Raw genomic sequence first — 20,245 nt, forward strand, 5'->3', positions numbered from 1 at the left:
GCAAATGCTAAATAAATATTTGCATAAAATTTTAATGGATTTATTCTTTGAAACTTTAATATTAATTTATGCAATTGCAATGCCTTGATTTTAGTAAACTTAGTACACAGTCATAGCCATAAATGCAATGGTACTAACAATAATTGGCATAATTTCTTTCGGTGTTTCGGTTTTCGGCCTTGGTTTCCTCTTTTTCGGTTTTCGGTTTCGGCCAAGAATTTTCATTTCGGTGCATCCCTAAATCAAACTAAAGCAAACGGGTAAATATGGAGCCCTACATCAAAATCTGGTCAACAGAAGCTTTGATACTTTATTGTTCTTCAGCATTTAATAATGAAGAATAAAAATGAACTCCAGCCTCTTTGTATGATACAAGATCTGATCATTTGATTGACAATAATACTGTACATCCCAAACATATTCATCACAGTATTAAGATAGAATGATGAAAAACTTGAATGTGATTAAAACTATATAACTCATCCTCTGTGTTCATTAAATAGATCATTCAACACAAGATGTTGTTTTATTTCTTATAATTAAACTATCAAAACACAATATATTAAACAATTAAATTACATAAATATATCTAATTCAAATAAGACCTATTTATCACACAATCCACCCTGAATGAAATAAATTAAAATTATTGTATTTGCACTGTAAGAGTTGTTGACCGCGTGAAGCTTCAACTCTTAAGTCTTTCAAGGTTTCCAACCCTTGCACCAAATTCACAAAATTACACGAGTTTAACTTTTAGGAAAAACACGATATTTTATCTCACACCGTTTCATTCTGAGGCATTTGACATGAAAACAAATGGACCTTGCAACATTTTTTCATATGTGTGAGAAAGTTTGGTAAATGTCTGAAACTCTTCCCACACTGAGTACAGTGGTATGGCTTCTCTCCAGTGTGAAGTCGCTCGTGTGATTTCAGTGTTCCAGACTGAGTGAAACTCTTGTCACAATATGAGCACTTGTAAGGTTTCTCTCCAGAATGAATTCTTTGGTGTCGTTTCAGTTCACCAGATGTTGTAAAGCTCTTCCCACAGTCACAACACAAATGATCTCTCACTTCATTATGTGTTTTCTGGTGCCGTTTACAACTTTCCAGCCGTGAAAAACTCTTTCCACACTGAGAACACATGTGAGGCTTCTCATCTGAATGAACTTTCAGGTGTTTTTTGAGATATGATGATGAATTAAAATCTTTCCCACACTGATCACAGTTGAATGGTTTTTCTTCAGAGTGAATGGGCAGATGAACACTGAGACCTGATGCATCTTTGAAACTCTTCTCACACTGAGTACAGTGGTACGGCTTCTCTCCAGTATGAAGTCGCTCGTGCACTTTCAGGTGTGCAGACTGAGCGAAACTCTTGTCACAATATGAGCACTTGAAGGGTCTTTCTCCAGAATGAATTCTTTGGTGCAGTTTCAGATATTCAGATGTAGTAAAGCTCTTCCCACAGTCCAAACACACATGATCTCTCACTTTATTATGTGTTTTCTGGTGCTGTTTAAAATGATCCAGCCTTGAAAATCTCTTTTCACAGACAGAACACATGTGAGGTCTTTCATCTGAATGAACTTTCAGGTGTTTTTTGAGATTTGATGTCGAATTAAAACCTTTCCCACACTGATCACAGTTAAATGGTTTGTCTCCAGAGTGAACGTGCAGATGATTCCTGAGACTTGATGCTTGAGAAAAACTCTTTCCACTGCAGATGTTCTTCGTTTTGGCTTTTTCTCTTTGAGTTTTGAAATCACAATGTTCTAGTTTATGTTCTTGCTTCACTTCCATCCAGTCTAAAACAAAATATTATGCGATTATTAAGATCAGTTCAAGTGAACATGATTTAATAGTAGAAGGCAATAGAGATCAGGTATCTGTATAAAGTGTAATTTCCCATTAGGCAAAGGTTAGTTCTGTCATCCTTGTGTGTATTAATACAATCAAAATGTGCATGACAAAAGCTATGCAAGATCATTATCATTTAGATACACTTCTATATCTTAAATCTGTTTAACTTCAGTTTTAATGTTTCTCAGCAGTCAACAATGAAGAAATCACAACACAGGCTCATTGGAAAAACATGGGGCAACATTTCTGCAAAACATGTTCCAATACATATCGCTGCAGTTTCCAAAAGAAATGAACACTAGATGCAGTAAAACAGCAAACATACTTTTATTCAAAATATGATTATGGCCAAATTATGCATTAATAAAGACTTATTTTTACATGACTCCTTGCAAAATATTATATCATGACCTTAAAAACACTATTTACCTGTGGCGATACGTACAAAAACCAATGTAATAAAACATTGCCAGAATCACGTTAATCTGTTTCGTATAAAACTGAACAAGCTTTTAGCGCCACTCAATGGACATTTCATTTTGAAACTGTCGCGAAACATGCACGATGCAACAGAATATAATTTTGCATAAATGCTACCACAGATGCGTTTTCCTGATGAGCCTGGGCTGAAGAATCAAGAATAGACACCAACCTGTTTGTTGCTCAGTATCTTCATGTTTTATTCTGGATGGTTCTGGATCACTCATGTCTTCAATCTCCTCTTTAATAAACTGACAAAGACAGTCTAAAATAAAATATTATGTGGTTAAGATCAGTTCAAGTGAACATGATTTTATAGTAGAAGGCAATAGAGAGCCTAAGTCCCGCCCCTCCGCTTCCGGCTCATGGGACCTTATTTCGGAAAAAATATGTATGGAAGTCAATGGCAAGAGACAACTTATCTTTTTATTCCGTTTGATCTGTGCCCTGAACTACACATATGATGTTTGTCAATTTAAAAGGTAATTATGAAAGTCAAGAAAGTCGCAGTTTGACATAAAACAGAAGAGTAACGTTTAATTTTATGTGAAAATCGCTCAATGAACTACATCTCTCATCTCGCACTATGTACGTCACAAGATCCGTTGCTCGTATGTGTGTATTCTGGCTCAAAACACTCAGGCATGACGCCGTTACGTTACGATTATAATGTAAGACTATAGAAAAAATGACAGCCGTTAGCTTCAGTAAAGTTAGCTTCATTCATTGAGAGAAAAGGTATGACGTCGCATGTGCGCCTTCTGGGTTTGTAGTCTTTGTAATTACGTATTTTCACAGTCTTATACCTCAGCAGTTTTACATCAAGCTGCGACTTTCTTGACTTTAAAATGCATCTTTTAAATTGACAAACATCATATGTGTAAATCAGGGCACAATTCAAACGAGATCAAAATATTTGTTGTCTCTCGCCATTGACTACCATACAATATTTTTCCGAACTAAGGTCCCATGGTGGTCGACCGGAAGGGGAGGGACTTAGGCTCTCTATAGAGATCAGGTATCTGTATAAAGTGTCATTTTTCATTAGGCAAAGCTTACTTCTGTCATTCTTGTGTGTATTAATACAATCAAAATGTGCATGACAAAAGCTATGCAAGATCATTATCATTCAGATACACTTCTATATCTTAAATCTGTTTGTTTTTCAGCAGTCAACAATGAAGAAATCAAAACACAGGCTCATTGGAAAAACCTGGGGCAACATTTCTGCAAAACATGTTCCAATACATATCGCTGCAGTTTCCAACAGAAATGAACACTAGAGGTAGTAATACAGCAAACACTTTTAATACTTTTATTCAAAATACGATTATGGGCAAATTATGCATTAATAAAGACTTATTTTCACACGACTCCTTGCAAAATATTATATCATGACCTTAAAAACACTATTTGCTTAGTTGGGGACATTTAATATTCAACAATATTATTGATCTGCCTTACTTAGGGTGGACGATGACGCAATTTTCTTCTAGAAACAAATTTGTTGTATTATTTCATCAATATCATTTTGCATAAATGTTACCACAGATACGGTTTCCCAATGATCCTGTCGCTGAAGAATCAAGAATAGACACCAACCAGTTTGTTGCTCAGCATCTTCATATTTTATTCTGGATGGTTCTGGATCACTCATATCTTCAATCTCCTCTTTAATAAACTCCATCTTTAACAGTCACACAGATTTCAGCTCCTACTCCTGGAGTTTGTCCTTCTCTTGTAGGATGATGGGAATTGGGAATATTCCCAGCTGCAACAGATCTGCCAAATTAAAAAAAAGAAGTTACTAAATCTATACCGAAATACTAATAATATGTAAATTAAGTGAACATGTGTTTTCTGTTGGAAATATGGAGTATTTTGATAAAGTTAGAAATTTGTTATATTTAAAATAAGGTTTAATTGTTGTCCAAAGTCTGACAGAAACAACAGAGCCATTAAGCATCTTTGTCTATAAAAGTTCCCTGTTTTCATCTCATTCATTATAGTGATGAGATAGTGTCTGAGATCTCTTGTAAAGTGGAACATTAAGCACATTTTATTGCTGTCAACAGACTGAAACAGAGTCTGTGGAAAACTCTCTGCCAACATTACACTCTAATTAATAACCAGGACAAAAAAAAAACACATTTCATTACATTAGTACTTAAACACGTAAACTCTGTAGCTGTTTAATGTTACTCTGTAATCCGAGAAACATCTCTCACCTTAAAACTGGAAATAGGCTATTCATCCGAAGAAAACAATCCACGTGTGTCCTTCATTCACGATCGCAAGATACCGTCATACACTAAAAAGCACATCAGTGACTTCAGCTAAAAAAACACACACATAAAAAGATCGCTCAGGGAAGAAGCAACCGAATCTTTATTTTCTTTCTTCCAACAAAACAGAATCGAATGCACTCGCCCTACATTCTTCTGCGCATGCTCACTATACGCTCCGTGTCATTCTTCTTAAAGGGGCCGCATATTCCTACGTAAATCACATAGGCTGCATCCGAAATCGCATAATTCCCTAATATAGTAAGCGAAAAACGGTATGTGAAAAATAAGTATGTCTGAATACACAGTGCTCATAAAAGAGTAGGCAAATAAAGTACCTGGATGACCTATTACTTCTGGTGAGATTCTAAAGTGTGCATATGATGGACACTTTACTATTCCATGAGGCCATGTGAGAGGATTTATGAATGACAGTGAAGTGATGTAACTGAAGCTGGTAGCACTCGCGTAGCTACCTGTCAGTCAGGCCCATCTAGTCACTCAGTGGCCTCACAAGGTAGCCTAGGAAATTATGTTGCGATTATAACAATTTTGACCTATAAAAATAAATCTTAATGTTTCTTGATTCTTGTTTGGTTGTCATGGTGATGACGAAATGCCCGCGTAGCGCATTTCGGAGTCAGACTCAGATGATTGCGAACAGCCCATTCCCCCTTCACAACGACGAGCACATTTCACAGAGGGACACTGAAGTTTAGCTAAGTAACGTTATGTTAAACTAAAATGAAAACAGAGCAACAAGTTTGTGTCAAAAAGACCACGGCCACCACAGGAGGAAGATAATGCAGATGTTCAGGAGAATTGACTGAATTGTTGGACAATAACGAAATCATTGCAGTGTTCAACTCTTAAGGGGGTCGCACACTGGACGCGCAGCGCCGCGTCTAGGACAACTCTCACCTGAAAATCCGATAATGTCAGCAATTTTCATTCAAGCGGGTGATTTCTGTGCATGAATATAAAACTAAACGTATATTGCAGCCCAGGGTGAAGTCAGATTCATTAACTACGATTTGAGACAAATAAATGTAAATTTAATATAAAACTATGTAAATAGCGCTCTGTGGCGCGACAGGATTTTGAACAAGGTCCTGAGCCGTTGCTGGGCGCAGCGGACAGACACCGCCGGTGTGTGTAGTGTACACACTACACTCAGAGAATAATGTGTTCGAATTTAAAACTGTGTGCGACCCCCAGCCCCGTCGTCTCCTGTTATAAGCTAGTCATCAAAAGTAAGCAAATCTACGTTTATGTAGTTGCCTAGTCAATGTTGTTTATATAACGTGGTGTGGCCGCTGAGCCAGACTATGACCAAGCATTGTTTTTGGTTTTTACACACTGTCCACTACTGTCCTGCTGATTTGATGATGTTGTTTCGCATCTGTCAGATGCGCGCGTGTGTGTGGTGTGGCCTGGCCGCGCGCAGTGGAAATGCTGTTCTTATCGTTATGTTCTTTATTAACACTGCTTATGATGACATACATGCTTGTGCTCTGATTAAACTGTGGTGTATTCAAGCAGGTGTAGTTGTGTTGGCCTATTTTGATAACAGATGCATTTTAGGCTGTGCCCACCTGATTTTCTCTGGGACCACCCACATTGTGATTCCTGGCTACGCTACTGGCTGGTAGGTCACATTATATTGACAACATGGGAAATGTAGTATGTACAGATTACATACAAGATACATACAGATATGCAGTCAAGAAGTAATTACTTTTTCAAAATAAGAACTACTCAAGAGAGTATGCAATTTCGGACGCAGCCATACAGTGCCGGTGTGGTGACGAATTTGGTCCTCTTCAAAATCGGGTCTCCATTAGGACCCCAAGCAATCCAATGACATCGGCTGCAGCTGGATGAAACCGATCAGCGAGGGCGGCTAAAAATAGAGACCCGATTTCGAGGAGTACCCGATTTGTCACCACACCGGCACTGTATGGCTGACGTGAAGTTGGACTAGTGTTGTCAAAAGTGTCAAGTCGGTACCGCTGTTGAGCGGAATCGTAAACACCTCTGAATGGCCGTTGTGCTCACGCGCTCATCAAATATATCTGTGATTGGCTACAAGGATCAGCTCTTCAAAAATATGAAATATATAAATATATAAATACCGGTATACATCAATGACGCTCTTCACCAAGCGCAACACAGATACACATGGGAGCGTTTGAAAGCAGGTGTCAAGTGGCGTAGGCGCTGTCTCAAGTCGGACAAAATTTCTAACCGGCAACCACTTTATTACATTAAATTACTTTTAATAGGCAGTCTCCTACAGAATCATGTTATGATATTCATGTGATCATATACCATTGACATCTGTTAGCTTACAGTTAGCTTATGTACTAGAATAGCATACAAATACCCGATAAACCTGATAACTTAGGTTATACGCACTTTTTCACTTATCCTGCATTAATTCACAATCATCTTCAATGTAATTACGTGTTAAATTAAGTGTTAAATATCCAAATATTTCCGTTATAAAAATAATGTAATGATGTTTGTTTATTCACTTAATAGGCTATTATTATTATTATTTAATTAACGGGCAACACCTGATCAATGCTTAAAAAACTTGTTGTCTTCACCGAGCACTTACACAGATGCACACGGGAGCATTTGAAAGCAGGCGTCTATCAGCAGATAAATTAGGGATCCGCTGATAGACGCCTGCTTTCAAACGCTCCCGTGTGCATTTGTGTAAGTGCTCGGTGAAGACAATATGTTTTTGAAGCGTTGATCATTGAAGCCAATCACAGACATATATTTTGAGCATGTGAATGCAATGGCCAATCAGAGACATATATGTTATGTTGAGCGAGTGAACACAATGGCCAATCAGAGACAAATATGTTGGCCGCGTCAACACAATGGCCAATCAAAGACATATATGTTGAACGAGTGAACACAATGGCCAATCAGAGACATATATGTTGGCCACGTCAACACAATGGCCAATCAAAGACATATATGTTGAACGAGTGAACACACTGGCCAATCAGAGACATATATGTTGAGCGTGTGAACACAATTGCCAATCAGAGACATATATGTTGAACGAGTGAACACAATGGCCAATCAGAGACATATATGTTGAGCGCGTGAACACAATGGCCAATCAGAGACATATATGTTGAGCGTGTGAACACAATTGCCAATCAGAGACATATATGTTGAACGAGTGAACACAATGGCCAATCAGAGACATATATGTTGAGCGCGTGAACACAATGGCCAATCAGAGACATATATGTTGAGCGTGTGAACACAATTGCCAATCAGAGACATATACAGTACTGTGCAAAAGTCTTAGGCATGTTAATACATAGTTAATAGATGTTAAATCATAAAAAAATTAAATTTGTGATTATTTTTTTTGAAAGCATTCTCACTTTACAGCATTTTAACACAAGTGCCAGTGCTTTTCACAGTACTGTAGCTTTGCAGGAAGGTTTCTTCAAGCATCTTACTGCACAGTACTGTATGTTGAGCGCGTCAACGCAATTGCCAGTCAGAGACAATATGTTGAGCGCGTGAACACAATGGCCAATCAGAGGTGTTTAAGAATCCGTTCAACAGCGCTTAAAATGCTAGAGGGAAATGCTGGTATCGTCACACTTTTTAACATTTCTGTACCAGTATAGTTCCATACAAAGTATTTTTTTCCCCTACTATAGAAGTCAGTGGGTGCCGTCAACTGTCTGGTTACCAACGTTCTTCAAAATATTTTCTTCCGTGTTAAACAGAACTAAGAAACTCATACAGGTTTGGAACAGCATGAAGGTAAGCAAATGTTAGCGTTTTCATTTTTGGGTGAACTGTCCCTTTAAGTGTTCCTTAAAGTTCTTTTAACATTTAAAATTCTTTCCACACTGATGACATGTGAAAGAGTTTTTGGTTTCTGTTCTAGTTGTATATCAACTGTTTGTTTATTGTTTCATATTTTACAGTTTCTGTAATTTTCTATTTAAATCCACCAGATCTGGTGAACTGAAGCTTTGTTACTTTATTGATCTTAAGCAATCAATAATAAATGATAAAAATGAACTCCAACCTCTTTGTATGATACAAGACCTAATCATTTGATTGACAATAATACTGTACATCCCAAACATATTTATCACAGTATTGACAAAAAACTAAAACTCATTAAAAAAAATTCATTAATATAACAAATTCTCTGTATTCATTAAATAGATAAATCAAGACAAGATGTTTCTGTTTTATTTCTCATAATTGCATGTACTATCAGAAGACAATTTAGTACACTTAGTAAATAATAACAACTCTTCCCACACTGAGTACAGTATTACAGCTTTTCTCCAGTATGAAGTTGCACATGTGATTTCAGAGATTCTGACCGAGTGAAACTCTTGTCACAGTATGAGCACTTGTAAGGTTTTTCTCCAGTATGAGTTCTTTGATGCCGTTTCAGACAGTCATCTCTAGTAAAGCTCATCCCACAGTCCAGACACACATGATCTCTCACTTCATTATGTGTTTTCTGGTGCACTTTAAAACTCTTCAGCCGTGACAAACTCTTTCCACAGAGGGAACACACATAAGGCTTCTCATCTGAATGAACTTTCTGGTGGTCTTTTAGATCTGATGACAAGGTAAAATATTTACCGCACTGATCACAGTTAAATGGTTTTTCTCCAGAATGACGGAGCAGATGAACACTGAGACCTGATGCTTGAGAAAAACTCTTTCCACACTGAGTGCATTGATACGGTTTTTCTCCAGTGTGAATTCTTTGGTGCCGTTTCAGATGACTAGGTGTAGTAAAACTCTTCCCACAGTCACAACACACATGATCTCTCACACCGGTATGCATTTTGTGGTGCTGTTTAAAACTGTCCAGCCTCGGAAAACTCTTTCCACAGAGAGAACACACATGAGGCTTCTCATCTGAATGAACTTTCAGGTGTTTTTTTAGATCTGATGACAAATTAAAATCTTTACCACACTGATCACAGTTAAATGGTTTTTCTCCAGAGTGAAGGCGCAGATGTTTACTGAGACCTGATGCTCGAGAAAAACTCTTTCCACACTGAGTGCATGTATACGGTTTCTCTCCAGTGTGAATTCTCATGTGTCTGTTAAGGTTTCCTTTTTTTGGGAAACTCTTTCCACACTGTGAGCAGGAGTGCAGCTTTTTGGCTTTTGTTCCTTGAGTTTTGAAGTCGTCACAGTGTTTCGTTACGTAATTTAGTTTGTGTCGTTGCTCTTCCACTTTCTTCTGGTCTAAAATAAATGTATTAAGCAGTTAGAATCAGTTCAATGAGGTAAAATCTGAAAATGAAGAACACTTATTAGACAAAAACACTTAGTTAACATTAGTTAACTAATTTAGTTAACATGATCTAACAATAAATATTACTTCTACAGCAGTAATTATATATTTTATTAACCACCATTAAAAAAGATACATTTATAAATAAATAAATACTCTAATAAATGTATTGCTCATTGTTAGTTCATGTTAGTTAAATACATTAGCTAATGTTAACACATAAGACCTTGTTGTACAATATTACCAGAGTATCTTTGATGTGCAAAGGTCAGTTCTGCCATTTACTTGTTAATACAATTAAAACTGGGTTATGATCATTTAGATGAATTTTTCTATCAAGTTTCATCCATATACTGCAATTATTTCACAGTCAACAATGAAGAATCAAGAATGGACACCAACCTATTTGTTCCTCAGTTTCTTCATGTTTTATTCTGGATGGTTCTGGATCACTCATGTCTTCAATCTCCACTTTAATAAACTCCATCTTTAACAGTCACACAGATTTCAGCTGCTACTCCTGGAGTTTGTCCTTCTCTTGTAGGATGATGGGAATATTCCCAGTATTTATTGGTGAATTGTTGTGGGAGGGGCTTCACTGCAGGTGTGAACTGTGATCACTGTGTGATACTGACGCCCACAGGACCAGACCTGGAAAAATCAAGATAAGTTACTGAATTTATACTGGATTACTACTAGATTACACATATGTTGCTTTTAACGTAGTTCAAATATACAGTATTCTGATGGTCACATATTAGTAGCATATAAAATGTCTCGGTTATGTATGTAACCCTCGATCCCTGAGGGAGGCAAAAGAGACGACACTTTGGACTGACCGATGAATAGGAATCTCGCTAGAGAGGTTAGTCTCCTTCGAGTGTAACTAAACAAGCCAATGCACATTGGTATGCGATATTTGCATATGCCGCTCGTCCTCGTAGCGCGGGTATAAATGAGCAGCAGGTGCATCGCATATCACGTTTTTCTCTGAGGAGCCGAGCTAGTGACCTGGGTAGGATTGCACCAGCTGTTTGTAACTTCTTTCTTAAATTGGAATGTAAAGTCCACACTAGAGGCTTAGTAACTACTAGCTAGTTTGTAACTAACTCTGTACTTTATTCAGTTGCACCATTTGTTCGTAAGGCAGACCGTATCTAGTAGGTCGTAAGCTCTCCGTAAAGTAATACGTAGTCGCATAATATGACGTTTACCCTAGATGATCCAATAGCAGCCTTCAAATACTTGAGCAGAAGTTTTGTTGAAATGCCGTGAATAAAAAATAAGATACTTGATCATGAATATCAAAAGTGTTTTTAAATGTAAATATCATTCAGAAACTGTATTTGAAACAAAAGGAATAAGGAATAATAAATAAGTACTGATACAAAAAAACATAAGAAATGACATTTATTGATTGTGACTGATTTTTTTTTTACATGCACAACACGGACCGATGGGACAGATGCACAAGGCTGCACGCTGTTAGGACGGGTTCGTGTTCATGAGCCGCTAACAAAGTAGGCTAATCTACTCACATAATGTACTCTCTATTAAAATGTAAGAAAGTGTAAATGTCAGCATTATCATATATGTCTAAAGAACTGAAGTCTGTCTGTCAGGTAAAATAAGAGCTTATTGATATAGTTCAGTCTGCTATTTTATTCCAACCATTACTCCTGATCAGAGGGTTCCGTAAATATTTAGTTTATACATTGAGTTAAGCTTCAACTAAGTTTAATGGAGCAACACAAAAATATTTAGTAATGCGTAAGTTGTAACTTAGTGCCCATTTATGTCAAAACTAGGCTAAGTTGTAACTTACGCACAGCTGATGCAACCGTTCCCTGGCTCCCCAGAGGTGGTACAGCAACTGTGGTGATGGGACGTACATATGTAAATAATCGAGACGTTCCCTTTCAGTCGGTCACGTTCGACACCACGTCTTCATAGACAGAATTTTCAACTCCACTAACTGCAGAGGTTCAAAGTGGGACCTCTGCAATGCCATAAGCACCAGAGATAATTCCCAAGAGGGTATAGAATGAGGGCAAGGCAGATTTACCCTCTTCGCACCCCTCAGGAACTGATGACCAGGTCATGCTTTCCTAAGGACTTACCATCAACTGCATTGTGATGTGCGGCAATAGCGGCAACATACATTCTGTGGGTGGAGGGAAACAGTCTTTACTCCAACTAATCTTGCAGGAAGGAAAGCACAACACTGATCAGGCACTTTAGGGGATGTTCCATTTGGGAAGAACACCACTCAACGACTATCACTGCTTAGGGTAGTCCACTTAAACCTCCACATCCCGTTCAGAGACCAGAGGTCTGAATGCAGGTGCCATAGGGTGCCCCGACTCTGAGCAAGCAGATCCTTCCTCAGAGGAATGCACCAGGGAGGGGCTGTCGTGAGGAGCATGAGTTTTGGGAGCCAGGTCCGGTTGGGCCAATAGGGCGCAACTAGCAAGACCTGCTCCTCGTCCTCCCTGACTTTGCACAGTGTCTGTGCGAGAAGGCTCACCAGTGTGCCAGTGTATCCGTGCCGAGGGTCCCCTCGGTCCGAGAGTAAAACAACTGGCAATGTGGTGTATCTGGAGAAGCAAACAGGTCCACATGTGCGGCTCCGAAGCGTCTCAAAATCAGCTGGACTGACTAAGAATGTTTTCGCCACTCTCCCAGAAGCACATGCTGTCGTGAGAGCTCATCGGCTGCACGATTGAGCATGTCTGGGATGTGAATGGCCCGAAGCAACCTCAGATACTTCTGACTCCAAAGGAGGAGATAGCGGGCGAGTTGCCACATGTGGCGGGAGCATAGACCAACCTGAGGGTTGATGTACGCAACGGTCGTTGTGCTGTCCGTACGAACCAGTATGTGCTTGCCATGTAGCAGCACTTTGAAGCAGCCCAGCACAAGACGTACTGCTAGCAACTAGAGGCAGTTGATGTGCCAATGCAGTTGAGGACTCAGACGATATTGCATCCCTCGTGATAAATACGTGGCTGCCCAGCCGCTGGCAGAGGCAGTCAGAAACTATTCAAGCAGTTCAACACTGACGGAGCACATTCCCCTGTGAGGCATGCTGTCTGGTTGACCGAGTCCAGCTTCATACCGAGAAAAGGGATCCTCTGCAAGAGTTTGCTCTTTTCCCAGTTGACCCGAAGTCCCAACTGGCTAAGCATGTCGTACAACTGCTCTTGCGACTGAGCCAGTATGAGCCAGTCATCGAGGTAGTTGAGAATACGAATACTGCGTGCTCTCAGGGTAACAATGGTGGCCTCCGCGACTTTGATGCATGGCGACAGGCACAGCCTGAAGGGTCGGACTTTGTACCGATATGCCTGACCCTTGAACACAAAGCATAGGAACGATCTGTGTCGAGGGAGAATCAATACATGAAAGTACGTGTCCTTCAGGTCGATCGCTGCAAACCAATCTTGGGGACGGATGCACCTGAAGATGCATTTATGGGTTAGAATTTTAAACAGGAACTTTTGCAGGGCCTGATTAAAAACTCATAGGTCCAAGATTGGCCGTAACTCACAGCTTTGCTTGGGTACAATTAAGTTAGGGCTGTAAAACCCTGACTTTATATTGGCTGGAGGGACCAGCTCTATCGCGTCCTTCGCCAGTAGGACTGTGATCTCCGCCAGTAAGACAGGAGCATCGCTGGCCAGCAAGGAGGTCAACTGGATGACCCTGAAGACCGGGGGATGCCAGGCGAACTGAATCACATAGCCAAGTCTGATGGTATGGATGAGTCATTGAGACAGTCTGATGAGCGCTTGCCAGGCTCCCAGAGACCGTGCAAGCAGGACCAACGGGACCACAGACGTACCCACAGTGGGGTAGCGAGGTGGAACGCAGGGACCTGACTTGTGAGGCACTGAGGCGGACAGAATTGGGGTCTGAGTGTGCGGGCAGAGGGTGTGTGAGAAGGCTTGGTAGTGTCCTCGAGCCGCATGCTGCTTCCCGCTTGCTATAGAAGAGGGGGACGAGAGTGGCATGGCATAGCATCATACACTGTCATCCGTGACCTTTTGAGACCCAGAGATAGAGGAAGCTGCTCTTTTATTGAGAATTTGGGTAATGCTGGCTGAGACGCCAGTGGCAGAACAGAAATTTGATTCAACAAAAGATTCTCCACTTGACCCTCCTCCGGGGGAAGAGCAGCTGCGTCCAACTCCGGGTCACCCATCTCAAGAGTGGTGTTTCTCTGACTGGTTGAAGGATTTGACGGTGGCTGAAACGGGTGGCGCCGTCTTCCTGCGAAGATTTGATGTTACAGTAGACCTGGCTGTGGTGGAGTTTTGTTTTTGGCGATGAACAAACTGACGGGCAGCTCACGAGTGACTTTGGTAGCATGTCGGGGCAAGCTCTTGATTTGCCTAAGCCTGCTTCTGAACCGCAGAGAACTGCTGGGCACAGTTTTCTAAAGATGTTGGCACTTTTGGAGTTCAAATTGGTGCCAACATGCTCCCATACTGCCAGTTTTTCCATGCACATCCGGGGAAAAGGGCATGAGGGCAGGGCAAGGTGTTTTGAGCTGCGCCCCCAGAGCAGCCCAGGAAAGTATGGCTGTCAAGTCTATGAACCTGATTTAGTATGATAACACACACCATTACAGTGAGAAGCTCAGCATCATCTTCATTTCCAGAGCGTAACCGCCCTCTCTCCGATGCAGCGATCGACATCTGATCCTCCGCCGGAGCCCCGAATGAAACGCTAGGTCCCCCCATGAGAAGGATCAGCAATCAGATCTGGAAGCTGCCAGGTAGGGGAGACAGTGACTCGACGGCACACGGCACGCTGAGCGCTCAACCCCTTACGAGAAAGATCGTGACAGAACATGAACCACCCACGAACGCAATCTCAGCATGTTTACGGTGCACTAGAAAAGTGGGGGACCCACGGAGATTGGTTATTCGACGGGGAAGCCTTCAGAGTGATCCTCAGGTCACTCACGTTTATTAGGCCGAAGTAGCCCTTTTCTGGTGGCCACCAGAAGAGGAACTAGATCGGGGAATAGGCGAGGGGATTCATCCTCATTTGAGGCACTCGAGTCTCGACCGCACATCTAGAGCGCCGTGACAACCCACACTGTCAGCCGACAACTCGACGGCACAGACACAGGAGTGTATGACTGGCTGCAGGCACGATTCTACGTCAGCTGGTTCTGAGTGACTCTTTGCATTTATTCATTAGAATGAACTATTTTAACCCAATCACTGCACCGTATTACGCATGAGATCGCATTACAGCGGAGAACTCAAACAATGTGGACTGCGCATTAGAGCGTTTTCTGTGCAGAACGCCATGATAATTTTAACAACGCTCACAAAGCGGATCATAGAGATCAGATACAGACAGTAGCAAGCGCGTCACAAGTGTTTATGAACATGTTTCATATCCTTTAGTGCTCTATACCTCTCTATGGTCATATTTTAATATTAATTTGTATGTATAATGAGTGTGTTGCAGATCTCAATGGGGGTTTCATGAGAATTTAATGAAATGGGGTGCTGGAGTTTATGATTTAAAAAATCATCAGGTGGCACTGTGTATCAGGGAATATGAATTAATTCAAATCTGCTTCTTCAATTCACTTTTCTCTTTTCTTATGGGGGGGGGGGGATCCCAGATCTGCTGGGAGGGGGGTATCAGGATGTAGTTAACCCGGCTGCTTGCTTAACGTTGGGTAGCACGGACCCACAGCTTTGAGGGGGATCTACCATTTCTTGCAGCAGCCTTTCCTTTGTTTGTTATTTTTGACTAAGCTGTCTATGTATATTTCAGGCCCGGTGCCAATGAATGCTGGTTGAAATTTAACCACATCGAGGGCCATTCTCAATACCAACCAGCAAACTTCGGACTTGTGGTTACTTAGTCCGGTAATTCTGCAAATGGAACAGCATTGTTCTTGTTCGCATCACTCAGCTCACTCTGGCTACTGCGGTTATCTTCTAAGACTGGAAAAACTGGAAGAACTGGAAGAGAGGGCAACTCTCTGAGAAAAAGGAAATTAACATTTGAACTCTCTCTTGTGAAGTTAGCATCACCATTTGAGACGCAAGTCTCACCTCAATACATCTTTTTCCCTCTTCCCCCACTCCTTCTCTCTCATCCTGAGATCACCAACATTCACCCAAAAATCTATATGGTTTAATGTTAATAATTATCATACAGTATTATACATGTTTGGGATCATTTGAAATGTCTCATTTCCAAAGAAGTAAACCAAAAGGTAATAAAGTTCTTAAGACTTTAGAGATAACTTGCACACAGAGGAGGGTGTGTCTTCCAGGAAAATGGCATCCGTCTCCCAAAAGGTGTAAACTCTGAATGCAAATTCCCATTGTTAGCAAATGTTTCCATGTGAAAGAAGCTTCTGTCTATATAAAGAAATGCAACAAGAGGCTTAGGGCGATTCTGTACCTCAGATCAGCCCATAATGTTGAAGGACCTCAAAGACTTCCGCATTATGTATTTTCTAAATGTCGAGTTTAGCCTACATTTTTTACTCTTTATCTCTGAGCATTCGATGTTATTGTATTGATTATCTTTGAACTGATTATAAAATTGGCAGGATAAATGTACCTGACATAATAAATTGTTACATTTGATTTTATTCTGAATTACTCTGAAATTATTTTCTCAAGTAGATTAAGTGAAGTCCTATGTTTCCGCAAATCTGTGTACAGGGTTACATCTAGTACATACTAGATCCCAGTTTAAATGGAGCGTGAGGCACATCTGGTGTGATTCTAGATTCCTGACTAACTGTGTGATTTTAACTAAGTTGTTATGCAGTTGCAAAATAGGGGGCTAGATAAAAATACTTTTAAGGTAATAGCAAGCGTTAAAGCAGCATTATCTTAATATACTAGTCATAACCTCTGGTTATTGTTTGGGCTTTAACTAAGTTGTTATATGGGCGACTGTAGGGGGCTACTTGGGTACTTTTTAACAATAGCAAGCGTGTATGCAGCATTATTGAATCACTTTAGCCATAATCTCTGTTTATCTATCAGACTGGCGAGTTTGTGACCGTGAGATCCGTGTAAACGGCCGGCGCGAGAATCTCTGGGCGACATAGCTTCCTAATGAACGATTAAAATATAAAGTAAAGAGTAAAATTGAAGAATCAAATGTATTGCTAAACTATTATATAATTGACCAATAACCAATTGGGCAATCTAACCTAAATTAGAGGTTGTGATAAAATGGATTCAGATAAAAGCTTAAATGGAATAAAGTAGACCTTCACCTGTTCTATCGGAAACCACCATTTGGCCGATTTAGACGGGCTTACAATCTCTTTATGTATACAATCTCTTTTAGTGTTCATTTTAAAAATCTTAAACATATTAATATGTTGTTCAGACAATATGTGCACATGAACTCTGATAATCTTCACTGTAATAAAATTAAATATGACATAGAAACACAACCCTGTCTCTTTTTGTTAAATGTCAGTTTTAATGACTACCCATTATGAAAGTATACAATAAGCTATACAATAAGAAATAAAGACAAGCAAACAATTCAGTCAAACAAAGTCAGCGCTCTAATAGGCCACAACGGTAAAGTTAAATAGCCTAAATATATAAAGTTATGAAACTTCACTTTGCCCTCAGCCAAAATGATTTGCCAGGGAACAAATTATAGATTTATGAGACCAAAGACCACTCATTAAATACACACAAGATGAATTAAATCTCATGTTTAACCACTAGACTAGAGACAATAGAGCCAGCAGCAGACGTCAAAAGGACTAGCCAAGGAAAGGCTTTTCTCTGCGGGTACATGAGCACTCAGCGCCCGGTGATCGACTGGATCTCACAACTCCGAAAAACTCAGATCAAATTTTCAAATAGGCACTATAAATAAACCACAGATTTGAGCTTTAAACAACTACCTTCTCGACTGAAAAAATCTTAAAACTACATTTCATGAAAAAATAGCAGTAGTATTTTTTCTACTGTTCAAAACTACTAGTATTAATTACGCGGGTTTACTATTGACACTTGCTGGTTGGAGCGAGATGCATTCTGGGATACCTGGCTGTCTCAAGTCCACTCCACACAGGTCACCTCTCGATATCCTCTGTAAAAGGGACGGATCAAGAACACATCCGGGGAGTAGAACATTACTTGGCTAGATGTTAAATTTGAATTGGAACTGTACTTGGGCAGCGACTGATGACGTTTCACAAGTCCACAAGAACACAAGCACAGACAAGAACGCATATTGAGAAGCGGCCCGAGAGTTGTCATGACTAAACTGAAGCTTTCTTTTTGGTGAACTTTTGTGAGGGATACCAGATCTTGCAAATTCAAGGTTACTGAGTTTATATTGCAATACTTAAATAATTACGCTTCTTAAATTAAATGACCATATAATGCTTGATTTTAGAAATATAGAGCATTTTGATATGGTTATAAGTAGCATTTAAAACGGCTCTATAGGAAGGTTGTTCATTTTTATGGGAATACAGATTTTATAGTGAAATAAGAGTTTAAATTCTTCAATTAATATATGAATTTAACAGGAATCTAACAAAGATAACAGATCATGCACGATGTACAGACTGAATAGTCGCTGATCAAAATGAATGACTATAATTATCTGTACGTTACACTACAAACAATGTAGCTACATTTAGGCAAGGCAAACGTAAATTCTTACATTATAAATGGAACATCTCTGACCTGCAGACTGGAAATATACGACATCCGGAAAAAATATTTCACATTTTGCTCTTCATTCACGGTTGTTAACAGCGTCACTTTTAGCTTTAACTGGTTAAAGTTTCAGCGCTCGTCTCGTTTTTCTCTTTTCTTTTTTATTGCATTAACAATAACATTAACATAACATACACTTACTAGGGGATCACAGTGTATTCGACTGTTGCGATCATAATAGCGTCAAAGGAAACAACAAAAAGAAAAAAAAGGAGAGAGATGAAACAAAACAAAACTCTAGCGCTTCTCTCTTCTGCGCATGCTCATTGCGCGCGGTGTAATGTTTCTTAAAGGGGCCGCATTGAGTAAATCACATCTCCGCACTGTTATGAAGCAAATACACTATCATAATAATTAATAATACACAGTAATAAAAATATAATATATGGATTCAACATTCTGTTTCCTTCACTCCACAACAGTTACAGCGCCATGACAGGTATGAAAGCGAGGTTATGAGGGATGGACTGTGTTTTAGACAGTTTTTTCAATGGAGTCCGCTGTAAAAAGCTTTATAAAGCTCCTAGATCACTTATAATTTTCCACAGCGTATATTGTCTGGAGTTTTTTGTCTACTGAAATCTTTTGGAAAGATTATGTTCGCAGTGTTTTGTCAGCAGAACGATCCAAAAACACATTTTATAACAGCGCACTGAAGAGATGCATGTCTATCCCTCAAAGCCTCGCTTTCATTCCTGTTAAAAAAAACATGGCACTGATGTGAATAAGGTCTATTATGTTTTTTTGAATATTACCTTTCAGACAATGTGTTACAGCTGTTTGTGAATGTAAAAGGTCTGCAAAGTTTTAAAGATCGACGTGTTACTTGATAATAAAGATATTGTCTTCTTAAAGAAAGAAACAATTTTGAACTGCCATAACGAGTTGTCAGCAATTCCAGTCTGGAATATATATTAAATTATATATTAAATATATATTGCAAAATAATTACGAAATAACGTTATTTAGTCATACTATACAACTGGTAGTGTCTATTAAAAAAATCTAAATTGTATTTAGTATGAAACGCATGCGACTTGAGGCTGAGCTCTAACTGGCTTGTCCTTGGGGTGCACACATTTGATTTTAGTAAATCAATATTGTTTTCATATATTTTGGCTTCATGTGATTGGACGTTCTTGACTTTTAAGTAGGCGCAATATCTCTTCCGAGATTAAAGTAAACTCGGTTTTATCTTTACAAAAAAATAATAATTTCACAAGGCGTTCAAATGAAAAAAACAATAAGGATCATGGAGCTTGGACGGAGTTTGCTAGCTGGATGCGATGTAAGTCATGCCTTTTATAGTTCTCCCAGTTTGCTATTTCAAAGTCCTGTCACTAAAGCGGTGTGGACACCGGCACAGAAGGTAAATGAAACAATCCACCAAGACGATCATCGGGGTTCAAAAACAATGGCTTGTGTAGATGATATAGTCTCTTTCCAAATATTAAATATGAGTCTTCAAGTGTCTCTTTATGGAAGTATTAATTTATGTAGGCTACTATATTAAAATAGACAAATAATATGTCTCTTCTTCAATT

At 39.5% G+C, this 20,245-nt stretch overlaps 2 protein-coding genes across 6 annotated transcripts; both read right to left on the minus strand.

Moving 5' to 3' along the window:
* Positions 1-231: 231 nt before the first annotated feature.
* On the minus strand, positions 232-4,820 carry LOC308693089 (uncharacterized protein). Of its 3 annotated transcripts, none has more exons than XM_081369812.1 (4): positions 4,575-4,820; positions 3,949-4,128; positions 2,519-2,611; positions 232-1,811 (listed from the first exon to the last, which is right to left on the minus strand). In XM_081369812.1, exons 2-4 carry the CDS (start codon positions 4,031-4,033, stop codon positions 781-783), a joined length of 1,209 nt encoding a protein of 402 aa, XP_081225938.1. In that variant the 5' UTR covers positions 4,034-4,128; positions 4,575-4,820; the 3' UTR covers positions 232-780. The 3 variants fall into 3 exon arrangements, with proteins under 3 accessions (XP_081225938.1, XP_081225939.1, XP_081225940.1); XM_081369813.1 differs by having other exon boundaries at positions 287-1,811; positions 2,519-2,597; positions 4,575-4,799; XM_081369814.1 differs by lacking the exon at positions 2,519-2,611 and having other exon boundaries at positions 293-1,811; positions 4,575-4,799.
* A 4,036-nt stretch (positions 4,821-8,856) lies between these two features.
* On the minus strand, positions 8,857-18,966 carry LOC308693479 (uncharacterized protein). 3 transcript variants are annotated; one of them, XM_081370392.1, is made up of 3 exons: positions 18,843-18,966; positions 10,354-10,602; positions 8,857-9,902 (listed from the first exon to the last, which is right to left on the minus strand). In XM_081370392.1, the coding sequence occupies exons 2-3, from the start codon at positions 10,436-10,438 to the stop codon at positions 8,965-8,967; spliced, it is 1,023 nt and encodes a 340-aa protein (XP_081226518.1). In that variant the 5' UTR covers positions 10,439-10,602; positions 18,843-18,966; the 3' UTR covers positions 8,857-8,964. The 3 variants fall into 3 exon arrangements, with proteins under 3 accessions (XP_081226518.1, XP_081226519.1, XP_081226520.1); XM_081370393.1 differs by having other exon boundaries at positions 18,646-18,962; XM_081370394.1 differs by lacking the exon at positions 18,843-18,966 and adding an exon at positions 18,669-18,774.
* Positions 18,967-20,245: the final 1,279 nt, after the last annotated feature.

This window comes from Scardinius erythrophthalmus, assembly GCF_964197995.2.
Source record: "Scardinius erythrophthalmus genome assembly, chromosome: 7".
In the NCBI taxonomy this organism is placed as follows: Eukaryota; Metazoa; Chordata; class Actinopteri; order Cypriniformes; family Leuciscidae; genus Scardinius; species Scardinius erythrophthalmus.

Bases quoted from the DNA above. Each gene is read 5' to 3' on its own strand.
- LOC308693089 (XM_081369812.1), bottom strand. From the start codon at position 4,033: ATGGAGTTTATTAAAGAGGAGATTGAAGATATGAGTGATCCAGAACCA. The intron at 2,612-3,948 runs GTTGGTGTCTAT...ATTTTATTTTAG, and splicing joins AGATGCTGAGCAACAAACTG to ACTGTCTTTGTCAGTTTATT. The intron at 1,812-2,518 runs GTTGGTGTCTAT...ATTTTGTTTTAG, and splicing joins AGATACTGAGCAACAAACAG to ACTGGATGGAAGTGAAGCAA.
- LOC308693479 (XM_081370392.1), bottom strand. From the start codon at position 10,438: ATGGAGTTTATTAAAGTGGAGATTGAAGACATGAGTGATCCAGAACCA. The intron at 9,903-10,353 runs GTTGGTGTCCAT...CATTTATTTTAG, and splicing joins AGAAACTGAGGAACAAATAG to ACCAGAAGAAAGTGGAAGAG.